The sequence below is a fragment of the Sitodiplosis mosellana genome, unplaced genomic scaffold (assembly GCF_009176505.1).
Source record: "Sitodiplosis mosellana isolate CC-2019 unplaced genomic scaffold, AAFC_SMos_1.0 Smas_scaffold_6226, whole genome shotgun sequence".
Lineage (NCBI taxonomy): Eukaryota > Metazoa > Arthropoda > Insecta > Diptera > Cecidomyiidae > Sitodiplosis > Sitodiplosis mosellana.
Window position 1 is genome coordinate 3,196,828 of NW_022601467.1, and position 12,445 is coordinate 3,209,272.

The 12,445-nt window shown below is 38.1% G+C and overlaps 1 protein-coding gene across 1 annotated transcript in view; it reads left to right on the forward strand.

Moving 5' to 3' along the window:
* The window catches only part of LOC129578591 (dual specificity protein phosphatase 10), a 37,359-nt gene extending 25,044 nt beyond the window's left edge, over positions 1-12,315 (forward strand). Inside the window, exon 4 of the mRNA XM_055467385.1 lies at positions 11,128-12,315. Coding sequence (XP_055323360.1) covers positions 11,128-11,564 — 437 coding nt within the window. The 3' untranslated portion in view covers positions 11,565-12,315. The remainder of the gene's footprint in view (positions 1-11,127) is intronic.
* Positions 12,316-12,445: the final 130 nt, after the last annotated feature.

Below are 12,445 nucleotides of genomic sequence, written 5' to 3' on the forward strand. Positions count from 1 at the left end.
GAAGAAAAAAAATATGACAACAACAATAGTAACAACAAATCGAACAGACCAGAAAATTCCGTGAAAAGAGAGTCGCCAGCCGAGAGAGTACTTTTCTGATACAACTAGCGAATTCTGTGGAATTGAAGGAAATTCCTGCAAACGCCGTACTAGCACCATCAGCAGCAGCCGTTTATGTGTATTGCGTTAGTGTGTTTCTCGTTGCTTAAATTGCTATTAATAATGTCGGTTTATTTAATGTCCGCACATTAGTCGTTAAATGTAACGTTAAAAAAGGGAGCGATAAAAATGAACAGAGAGATGAGACAAGAGTGCAAGAAAAAGGAAAAAAAACCGTATAAACAAGCGATTCCGCGAATGTAACATACTCACAGGAGCAACAGCATCATCATCAAAATGTGTAAGCGAAGAAAACAAAACACGCACAACTGAGAGAAAGAAACGAAAAGAAAATATACAATGGCTGCTAAACAACAGCACCAGCAAAATTAACAGAAAACCCATCAAATTGCATGGTAGTAGCCACACTTACATTGTATTTGGCGGCAAAACGGTTGAACTTTTTCTCTTGGGTGTTGTTTTTGCTTTTTTTTCTTCTCTCAAGCTGCCAACATGTATGCGCGAGCGCGCGTTCTCGTATCTCATTCGCATTTCCAGCGAAGTGCAAAACCATGTGCGATTAAATGCGATCGCTCATCGCTCTCGTTTGAGAATTCTTCTAAACCGGCATCAATGAATCAGTCTATTGATATATTTTTTTTTTCGGGGGGAAAAACGTTGAGTATTCCCGTGACAACAAAACCAGAAACACACGTTCGAAATTCCAGCTGCATGGTTTGAAAAAAAAACTGGCTTTTATTTCTGTGTGTGTGATGTTTTGAATGCCTTTGTGTAATGGCCTTTCGGTTCACTCACCAAAATGATCAATCGCACCAATTTTATGTGTGTGTTTGTGTTTTGTTTTTTTCGCATGCATTTCGGCCTTTTGATTGACGCGCTTCTCAACGAAAGGTCAAGCAAAATGTAAACACCAATCATTAGCCGTTTTTTGCTTAATGTAAAGTAATAGAATCATCTTGGGATATTCCATTCAAATGAAAATTGCAATAACCTGAATTGCCCTTTTTCTTGAAACGAAAAAGCAAGTTCTCCAGATGATCGTAAAAAAACTTGGAATTTTCAAGTTTGCAAAAAAAAAAAACCGATTTCAAGTCAACCAATTCGCTAGGCAATTGTCTCTCCCAACTCTGCTCGATAAATTACGACGAAATTTTTGTTGATTTGCTGCTGCTACAGCTGACAATAGAGTTTAGCCTTCAAACTATTCCGAATAAAAACATACGCGACGCGATGATGATTCACTAAATTTGACGTTTACTCTCATGCACGAGTAGATGTGTGTTCAAGAAAATAAAAAAATGCACGAACGGCAATTCTTTTCCGTTGACACACATTAACTGAATCTACTGCTTTTGAGACGTTGATATTTACAAAAATGAGATAGATAGATAGATAGATAGATAGATGTATAAACGAATGAAAACAAAAACTTCGACGGCATCCGTAGAATTTTGATAATAATTAAAATGACAAAAAACAATGGCATTTGTCCGAAACTAGTCATTCAACAATTCGGAATTGTACAATAATACGTGTGTATGTTTTTTTTCCGCATTCAACAGTTCCATTTGATGAGACACAATCAACAAACGATGAATAATGCTCCGTATATGTGACTGTGTCAAAAACGGAGACCATGTGATTTTTAGCACTCCATTGTGAAATTAAATACGAATCATACATTCGTTCTTGAATGGAATATTTATTTATTTGTGGTTGCTGTCGGTTTCTTTCGCTTTACACGAGACTGAGCCGCTTTTTTTACAATCGTATAATCCAACAACTCATCATCATTCAGTTCACCTGAATGACCCGATTCCACCATATTTTCACATTGATCCGTGTGATCAATGAATTCACTCGAATGCAACCAATGAATATGGAAACAAATGTTATCGCCAATCAGCGATCTGCCATCACATCACACTATGGCTCAAATGGATGCACTTTTACACAATTTGAATAAATACTGCTGTTGTTTTACGTTGATCCATTGATTGAAAGTAAATACGAGAAAATTGCGCACTCGCGCGCGCATTCGCTTGCATCCGACTACAATAATAATCAAGATAATAATTGACGATTGTAGTTTCATAGGCAAACGATGAATAGAATGTTATTATTTTTTCTCTCTTCTCTTCACTTCAATGTCTCCGTTATTATTGTTTTTCGTGTGCCTAACGATGCACGCAATCATTTTTTTTGTTTTCGTTTGTGTTGTCTATCTGTCGCTATTTTCATTTGTTTGCAAGCGAGAAAAAAAATAGACGCAAAAAACTTGTAAGTTGTGCTATTTTGGATCTGGAGAAGACTGTACTCTGAATTCGGGGTGAGTTTGTTTTGTCTGTCGATTGCATGCAAGTGGCCAATTAAAATTTAAATATAGAAAACAATCGAAACAGAATCTATCCACCTCTCTCGCGAGAGAAATTGAGATGTGCATCGAGTGAATTGATTGTACGCGCTTCAATTTTGAATGCGCACGATTGATTTTGCATTGTTTGCATTTGTATGAATTAACGTGGAAATGAAGCGGATGTAATACTTTCGGCGAGAGCATCCATTGATTCGAATTGCTTTTTGCTAATGCATAAACCGAATACGGTTCATTTCGTTTTGAGTACAATATTTTATTTTTCCATTTCGTCTTGTCGGTAAATTTGCGACAATTTCACAGCGATCAGACAGGCCACATCTCTGTATGCCCGACTCTCAGTCGTTCTTTCTCACTCTTGACTCACATCCGCTTTTATTTCGGAACCTTTTGAGTTGGCACTCATTTAGGCTACCGGAAACATGAAGCCGATAAAATGGTTTGTGTGTGACGGGAGCGGAAATTAGTTTTGGTTTATTTCTTCTTCTGTATTTTTGTGGTATTTCGTGATGCTCCGAAATTCTCTATCGGATGATAGTCAGTTAGTAACACACTTGATGCATTAAATGCCAAACCGACCCCGAAGAGAACAATTAAATCTTTCGGAGCACAGATGATTGCACAGGCCACATTGTGCTCTCAATTGTTGGTGCCGTGCACACAAACACCAAACTAAATCGAACCACAGATGCCATTTGCAGAATGAAAGAAAAGAAGAATAAATATTACCTCTGAACCATTTCTGCACAAACCATTAATTTCCGTTGGTTGTTGGCGATCAAACGCAAACGTCGATTCCATTTATTTATCATTATCGTTAAACATCTTGTTTTTAAAAACGGAAAATGCAAACATACCCTCCACATTATATTCTCTTTCTCTTCCACTCTCTGTCGTCTGTTCGAGAGCAAATCCAACGTACAAATAATCGGGTCCGGAAATCTGAATTACCGTTCCTTTCGTGCACACATAAATAGTAGTCTTTAGTCGGGATGCAACAGCTTCGACTTTTCTTCATTTCCCTGTCAATTTTCGTATCCCCTATCGCGGGCGTGTGGTGAACATCGTTTACGATGCTGCTGTTGCAAGGATTGCTCCGGCCTCTTGGTATTAACTGGTGAGCTATAGCTTCGCCGAAAGAACGGATACAAGCACGGATGTACCGTGATGATAAAAGAAACTTAAATACTTTCCAAGGCATTGCGCAACATCCGTAGCAACCAGTTCTCCCACTTCTTCGGTTGCCTTGAGCCAAATGTGTGTGTGTGTGCTCTTTCGCTGAATGACATAAAACGTTCTTATTATCATGCATTTCATGCACCGTTGACTGTAAAAGATATAAAAAAGGTTTTTCTTTCGTGTGGGTGATCACAATGAAAGCCCAAGTCCTTGTACGCTTTCGTTCGCCTAGCTCCATTGTATTGAGAATTGAAGCAAATGTCGTCGTCGTCTGGCGCAATTCTTTTCTCTTTGCTTTCTCTCTCCCCATTCCAGTTCCATTTGCTATTCAAATTTTGTCATGCATCAAACTTCACAAAACACATCGATCCTAATTAAAACTTTACATTTGATTCGTATTTAGAGAAGCGTGTGCGCTTCGACTCATCGAATTGGCATCCCAAACAGCAACAATACATGGAATGTGTTACCTATTATTCCTTAATGAACAAAGAAGAGCGAAAAAAAAACGGTTGCTGCCTTCCAACCAAATTACAAATGATTCGGTAAATATAAACATTGCGTACAGCTCGCACATTCACCAGAGTGTATCAAACGCAACAACTTACCGCATTAATGAAATAAGCAAACAACCCTCGCCCGTTCATCCCCTGTTCGCTTGCTCGCTCGTCGAGCTCGCATTGTTGCAACTTGAAATTGTGTTTGTGATGTTGTGTGAATATCAACATATACCGGGACGTGGGAGAGGGAGAAGAGGACCATAAAAAACATAACATCATGATCCTGTATTGCATTGCATCGTCGGTGGAATGTTTTGTAATATCACCCTGCCGTCGAGGTTATATGCGTCTTATTTTCGTCTCAAAGGAATGACATTACATTAAATGCGCATTTGGAACAGTGAGCTAGAGAGAGAGAGAGAGAGAGAGAGTGTGTAGTTCTGTGTGTATGCAACGATGAATCATCAATATAAAACCCCTCATCATCACGATTCCGTTGACTTGTTCCCGTGGTGTAAAATTTGCACGTGGCTCGGAAATCTCTTGTGCACGTTTACGAATCCGTCATCGCTCATTCAAGTCACACATAGCGTTTTTTTTTCGCTCACTTCTCTCTGTCCCTGCATCACCGAAATTTCGGAGCAATTCTTTTGTTTGGCAAAAACACAAAGAACTGAAGGAAAAATGGAATTTTTTTTTTCCTATTTTGACTGACTAAAAAGAGTTTAAAGTATTTTGGGGTGGTTGAACGTACACAAATCAGGCAGCAGGATCACATTTTGCTGAGAATTCGATTTTCTTTAATTCAATTCATTGAAATTCATTGTGCTTTGGGTGCCGTTGTTGCCTTCGATACTGATAATGGTCGCCGCCATCGTCACCGCAGCCGCTGTTGCTACCCAAATCCATTTCAATTTAGATCATTTAAGCGAAGGCTGTCAATCGGTGCTCAACGACGGAAACGGAGCGGATAAGCTCAAAATTGATGCGATGCAAAACCACAAACAAATGGGGACCGCATCAATTCAATTCCATTCAAAAACAAAAGAATTATGTAAATTTTAAACATCATTTCACCATTAGATGCGCTGCATGTGCCTTTGTGGGCGTTTTGAGCGCGGGAGCGCGGGAGCGCGCGCTTGATTTTACAAACCAAATTCAATTTTGATCAAACGGAAATTTCATTTGATTTAATTTTCTAAGCGTATTTTCCGTTTCCAGCGAATAAAATTGAAAGCAAACAACAACAACAACCGACTGAATGTGATCTATCTATTCATTAGAAGTAAACAAATTTTCCGCGGTCAACATTGAAATGATTCAAAATACGGGTATTGATAATAAGTGGGTATGAGTCATTGCAGCAAGGCAATCATTTCGAGTGCAGCGCAGCTATCATATATATGTTGTCACACAGTTCGAGTGTATGTGATAAGCTGATAAGATAATTGTGGTAGAGAAAAAAAAGACACATTAAATGAATGTACCTTTTGTGCGATGATGACAAACATGAAACGATAATCATGGAAAAAATGCCCCAAAACCATTGATTGTACTCGGTGTGTGTGTGTCTTGTTCGCAATCGGATGATTTGTGAGACGTTTTAACAATTTTTATTAACTATATGTTGTTTGGAAATCTTTGGTTCGTTACAACAAAGTAATTACGAAACGAAGAGTGACATTTATCGCGATGATTTTGATTTGAGCCTTAGAATACTCATCGCATTGTACCCGAAGTGATAATGAGTACATTTATTTCGATAACACTTGATTGATGTGACAGAGAGTGCGAGCGAAAGAGACAGACTGACCGAGAAACAGGGACAAAATGAAGCGTTGCCCTGATAATAATAACAGCAGAAAAGTGCTTGATTTAAACCATTTCTTTTATTTCACAGTTATAGCTTCAATTGCCCTTCGTTATCAGCACAATGAGTGTACAACACACAACGAATGTAATTCAAATTGAAAGAAGAAAACGATCTGGTTAATCTTGAGTTAGCTTTTTTAAAATGGTTCAATCAGACGGGAAGTATTGCTTATAACATGAATTCTTTTTTTTTCTTCTTCTGATTAACTGTGCATTTATTGATTACGATTTCAAGTTGAACAGCCATCCAAGATGCTTGTACCAAAAGCATAATTCTCTCTCTCTCCAATAGTCTGAATCTTCTGCTTTTTATTTGCTTTGTAGATTTGCGGCTACAAAAATAGAGAGAAAAAAACCATAGAAATGATTCGCTAGCAAAAACATGTTTGTCTGGATTTTTCGAAGCGAATGAGAATCACACACCAAGCACAATGTACATCAAAAACGTCACTCTGCATTGCATCGAACTCATGCGCTGCAATAACGAAATCGATGAGTCATCTATAATCTATTAGTTGCTTTGCAATGCCATTGCATGTAGCATATTCCTTTGTGTGTGCAGCCTTCTCTTTTGCTGTTTTTTCCTTCCTTTTCTTCTCCTTTTTCTTCATGATTTTGTACAGTTTGGTTTGCAGTTTTGTGTGCTTCATTTGAATTTTGCTTTTTTTTTGCAAGCAAACAATTGCAAGGAAACCGCACGCGAAAGGGAAATGCGGCGTTTGCACTTTATATGCAATTATTTTCACTACAAACGCTATGAACTACATATATACCTAACGTGCGATGATAAAATTGTGTGTCTTTCATTTCATACTATGTGATTTACTTTCTTAATTCAGTGTTCGAGCTGGAGTACGCTCTCGCTCGCGGTTCGAAAAACCTTTCGGCATTATGCATGTATACTATATCGATCGTGGCTGTTAATTACTTTGCCCTTAATGTGTATGATAATCCAATGCGAGCGAAAAACCGAAGAGAAATGAGAATTGTAGATGAATGACGAGAGCTCCGATTACACCGTGTGATTTGATCGCCGTGATTTGCGCTGCGAATACGATTTGGTTGGAATCGAAAATGTTTGCGGTGGATTCGATATCATGTTGTGCAAGTGCTTTTTTCGATCTGTAAAACTCAATCAATCTCTTACAATCGGCTTTTATACAGTTCTCTCTCTCTCTCTCTCTCTCTCTCTCTCTCTCTCTCTCTCTCTCATTTGTGTGTGTGTTAAGCTGGTAACTGAAATCAAGTAACGTTTCCATTGCATTCGATCGAGAGAAAGGAATGTGTTTCAGTTGTTTTTGCTCGATTCAAGCTCGACGGTTTTTTTTCTTCACTTCATCTCTCACTCAGTGTTGTTGCTGCTGCCCATTCTCCACCCAATTCTTCTGTCATCGTCGTCGTCGTCGTCTTTCGTCTCTCCAGTTGTCTTTAATACATATATTTGCAAATGCACGAGCCAAGATTTCAAATTAATTTCTTGTTTTTTCTTCTGTCGTCCGAATGCATACGAAAAGAGCTGCATTGAAGTGCCTGAAGGCAAGGTTGAACAAGGCTGTTGTGTTATTTTTGGATTTTAACCATTTCTTTTCTTCGGCGTTTTCAAGTGGATTTTATTGTGCGAGCAACTTGTTACGAACCGTCGTAAAAACAACTGCGAACTGAGGCGATTTTATGCTGTATTAATAATGTTTGTTTGTTTGTTTGGCTCTCGTTCCTTCGTTCGTTCGTTTTTTTCTTCTTCGGTGTTGTTTCGCATGCTGGCTAGCCGCTTATGCTCACAACATTCGAACTGTTTTTTGGTTTGGGTGTTTTTCATGCTGGTGCTCGGCTGCAATTGAAATATATATATTGCAATGACTTGGCGAACAAATTCAGTGTTGAATTTTCAATAGACGATTATTAATGCCAACATGAAGAAATGGTAAATAAATCGACCGACCGACCACAAGAATGCTATGCAAATGTGAGCTGGTTTCTTTTTTCTGCTCTCTCTCTCTCCCTCTCTCTCTCTCTCTCTCTCTCTCTCCCTCCCTCTCTCTCTCTCTCTCTCTCTCTCTCTCTCTCTCTCTCTTTCTTGTATATATTTGTCGGTTTCCTTTCTGCTATCCGTTGCATAGGAAATGATAAAGTACTGTTTTTCAAATAGTCTGCGCTGGTGAGAAATGAGTGCTTTGTGTGTGTTTATATCTGGGACTCTCCTTTATGCATTACCATAAATTCAACAAAATGAACAAACGGGAAAAAAATTATTGCATGAAAATGGTCGCATGACGGCAATAATTTTTCGTTGTTTCTCTTATTTTTCTCTCTCACCATGTGTCTTGTGTAGTTTCTACTCGTCTAGCGAAAAGAAAAAAAAATTGTAAGAAAGACACGAGACATTCGTTCGTTCGTTTGCATCGCAAGGCCGTTCGGTGGTGCAAATGACAATAATATTTATATTCAATTTCGTTGGCTGGAGCACAATGAATGGCATTAGATGATTATCGAGCGTTTTTCCTCGTTTTATGCGAACGAATCATTTCGAAAAATTGATTCAATTGAAAACAATGCGATTGTGTGTTCGCCACAATACAAAACACATTCGTTTGTGAATAAACAATTGCTCGGCTTAAAATTTAGCGAAACAATCAGCAAATTCAGTTTGTACGCTTCGCATTAGTTCCATTTGAATTGCAATTCAATCAGACACAAAACATCTTGTTATTTCCTGCCGAACACGAAATCATGCTCAATGTGTACACATCCATCATCATCATTCCGTATTTAATTCAAGTATAAATATTTAAGCTGAACACACCACCGAAAGACGATGTGTGTGCAGATCGCCTAATTCGTAGCCAACGCTCCGGATTTTCATTAGCCAAAATCTTATGTACAAGCCATTACACACGCAAAACATTGTAACTCACTATTTAAACACATGAACTGCTCTCATGCATCATGCTAATTATGCTAGTGAACAACCTCCTCGGCATGAACTGCATTCGGTGCTATGTCGCTTGTGTGTGCGCGCGTATTCGCTCGCTCACTCTCTTGCAACAATTTTTGCGATTCAACGTCGTCGTAGACGAAAATATTCAACCGAAAATATTGTAGAGCAGAGGGTAACGAAGCTATACGATACACCAAGGACTATGCATAAAACATTTGCATCCATTTTGAAAATCCATGATAAATTTTCAAACGGAAACAAACACGTTTGTTTTATCAGCTCAATTGGCTTATCCTAGTTGGCAGCGTTTGCATAAATTTACTCAAAATATAGTGTACACAGGGAGTGTGTGAGAGAGAGAGAGAGAGAGAGAGAGAGAGAGAGAGAGAGAGAGAGAGAGAGAGAGAGAGAAGACAACGAACGGTATGGCAAACCAGTCTGATTAGGGAAGCTCACCCGTTTTCCACATTCAATGTCCGATTATTATTCGAAACAAATTTCTCATCTTGCATTTGGTAAGCCAGACACACAATCTTTGCCGTATCAGACTTCAGCCCGGGTGCCTTGTGTTGCTTTCGAAATTAACGGAAAGGGGATTCAAAAGTACACCACCGCATTTACAAACAAAAACGCAGTAAAACCAGTTCACCACCCTCTCGGTTTTTATTCCAATGGAAATATTTTAAAGTCCTCATCGTCTCTGCATTGTTGCTGCTGGCAATGCTATCTTTAACTTTTGAAATTCCCTGCATTTTGCCAAATACACAAATATTTTCAATTCAAACATAACTTTCCTATTTGGATTTCGTTCGACGACCGGGCCGGTTATGACGAAGATGATGATGTTGACAATCATCAAAACGGCTGACGTCCTTTTGTGCAAATATTTGCCCGTGCAAGAAATTAATTCACATCAAATAAAAGCGTACGGATCAGTGCAAATAAATCAAATTGCAGAAATCATTTGAAATGTGACGAAATCGACCCCTTCGTCGTCTTACTCATCCGATATTAGTTCTGGGACGAGCACATAAACTGTTTAATCATGATGAATAATGTGCGTCGCACCAAATAGCGTCAATGAAACACACGTGGCGCCCATTCAAGTGAGCACACATTTTCATTGATAACACCATCCCCGATAAATAATAAATCAAATTGATCGAAAATAGTGTGTGTGTGTGTGTGTGTGTGTGTGTGTGTGTGTGTGTATCCATGATGATATGCGATAATTTTGCGTTTTTTTCTACTTCCATTTCTTTGCCTGCGTTACATACTCGCACCATTGCCTAAATAATGTTTAACTTGCATAATTGTGAACATGAAATCTGCGTGTTACATGGAATAGTGGCATTTTTCTTTTCTCCTCTTTCTGCTGCTCATGCTTGTTGTTGTTGGTTTATCGAATGAATGACGTAAAATTCAACAACCCCCCTGCTCGTGTCAACTGGAAATACGTCAACGCATCAGTGTGGGCGTTCTGATATGATGGCTGTGATTTACACGCATTAAGAAAAACAACTGCCCACAACGATTTTCCTTTCCAACAAAAGTGTGCGTTTTGCCGCAACACATTTTCGTCATGTTTCGTTTTTAACTATGATTTAAGTGATCCACCAGCCATTCATACGCCAACATTTCATATTAAGCCCATCATCATAACGAGCAGCTTTTCTTTGTTGAACAGAAGAAATTCTTATTACTTTTGGAAACATTCTAAGCGCATTAGTTGATAGTCTAAGATCAAAATATTCTTTTTAATCGGAATGAAAGTTGAAAATATTTCAAAATGACTCACGTCAAACTATGAGACAGTTTTTGCATAATGATGTCAACAGTTGTCAGTTTTTGTAAGATAGAGAAAGAGCCCATTATCAAAACGAATAGTTATTGGCTGTTTCGGCTATCATCGCACATATGAAAAAGAGCATTACAAAAAAGGTCTTCTTAATAAGGTTATCACCATGATTATTATTCAATGGCCTGGCAATGTTATCATTTTGCTGTGTACGGCATACATAAAACATATTAAAGGGAAAAACAACATTGAATAGCCCAATCATGAATATAATTTTGCGAAAAAATAATTGACGAATTTATTTCATTAATGTTTGAATTTCTGTTTTTCTTTTCTTTCGTTTCTATAGAGGATGCACGGCTCAAAGGATCAACCGTTTTGTTGCACTGTCAAGCGGGCATTTCACGAAGCGCAACCATTGCGATAGCGTATGTGATGCGATACAAATCATTGTCGCTGCTGGAAGCGTATAAATTGGTGAAATTGGCACGGCCAATCATTTCGCCCAACCTCAATTTTATGGGACAATTACTGGAGTTGGAGCAAAATTTACGTGCGGCCGGCAAATTGGAGCCACTACCGCCCGCATCCGCATCGAACAGCTCCGATTCGGAAATGGAAAATGAAGAAGACGATGATGTGTTTACCGCACGATTAATTCACAATAAATTTTCGGCAAAGTCACGTATCTCATTACCCGATTGCTCTTCAACATCATCATCGTTGTCCTCGTCAAAGTCACCATCAACGAGTTCAACGCTGTCACCGATTGACGAACGAGACTAAAACAATACACACAATACAAACCATTTTTTTAATATATACACACACATCAACCACAACAATAAAATTGAGAGAGTCAAATCAAATTATTTGTATGGCCGCCGATCATTCGTTCGATGATCAATTTCTGTGTGAGGGTGGGAAAAATCAAAACAAAACGTATCGTTCGCTGGCACACGATGATAAACGTGCTAATTAGTCAAACCAACCAACTGATCTTCGTTGTAGTAAATTACATATTTGTTCGTTTTTTCTTTTGGTTTTATGTAACATTGTAGCTAGTCCTTGTGTTCGCATCACCTTTTTGAGAGAAATGAAAGAAAAACTGACACAAACAAAAGAAATGATTTTGATATACACCATGAAATGTGCAGCTATACATTTCAAGTACATGTACGACACGACTTTCTTCTGTTTTGCACGGTTTTTTTTCTCTTTTTTTATTTTTTTTAACTAGCTACAGAACGAAATTTAAGCCATAAATTTTGCCATATATAACAATAACTTCTTGCGTGAGTCAAAACGAAAAAAAAAAAATACAAATATCGATGAAAAATGTTGATTAAATTTTAGTTTTTATTGATGTCAAAAACGTATCAAATCAATGACCGAAAGCCATCGATGCAACCAAAACTCTTATCATACAAAGGAACATATAACCTTTTTTTTATCATGATTTTTATAAAAGAATGAAATACTGAATGAAATCGAATAAATAGCCCAAGTTCAAGTGTTGAATTTGAGGCATTTTGTACATCAATCGTTTTTACGTAAAAAAAAATCTTCTTTATTGTGTTGGTAAAACAACAGTCAGTCAGAAAATGGATGTGAAAATTCAATTGGATGGCAAATCGAATAAGGTCATCCAAGGAGTTTTGCAGAGA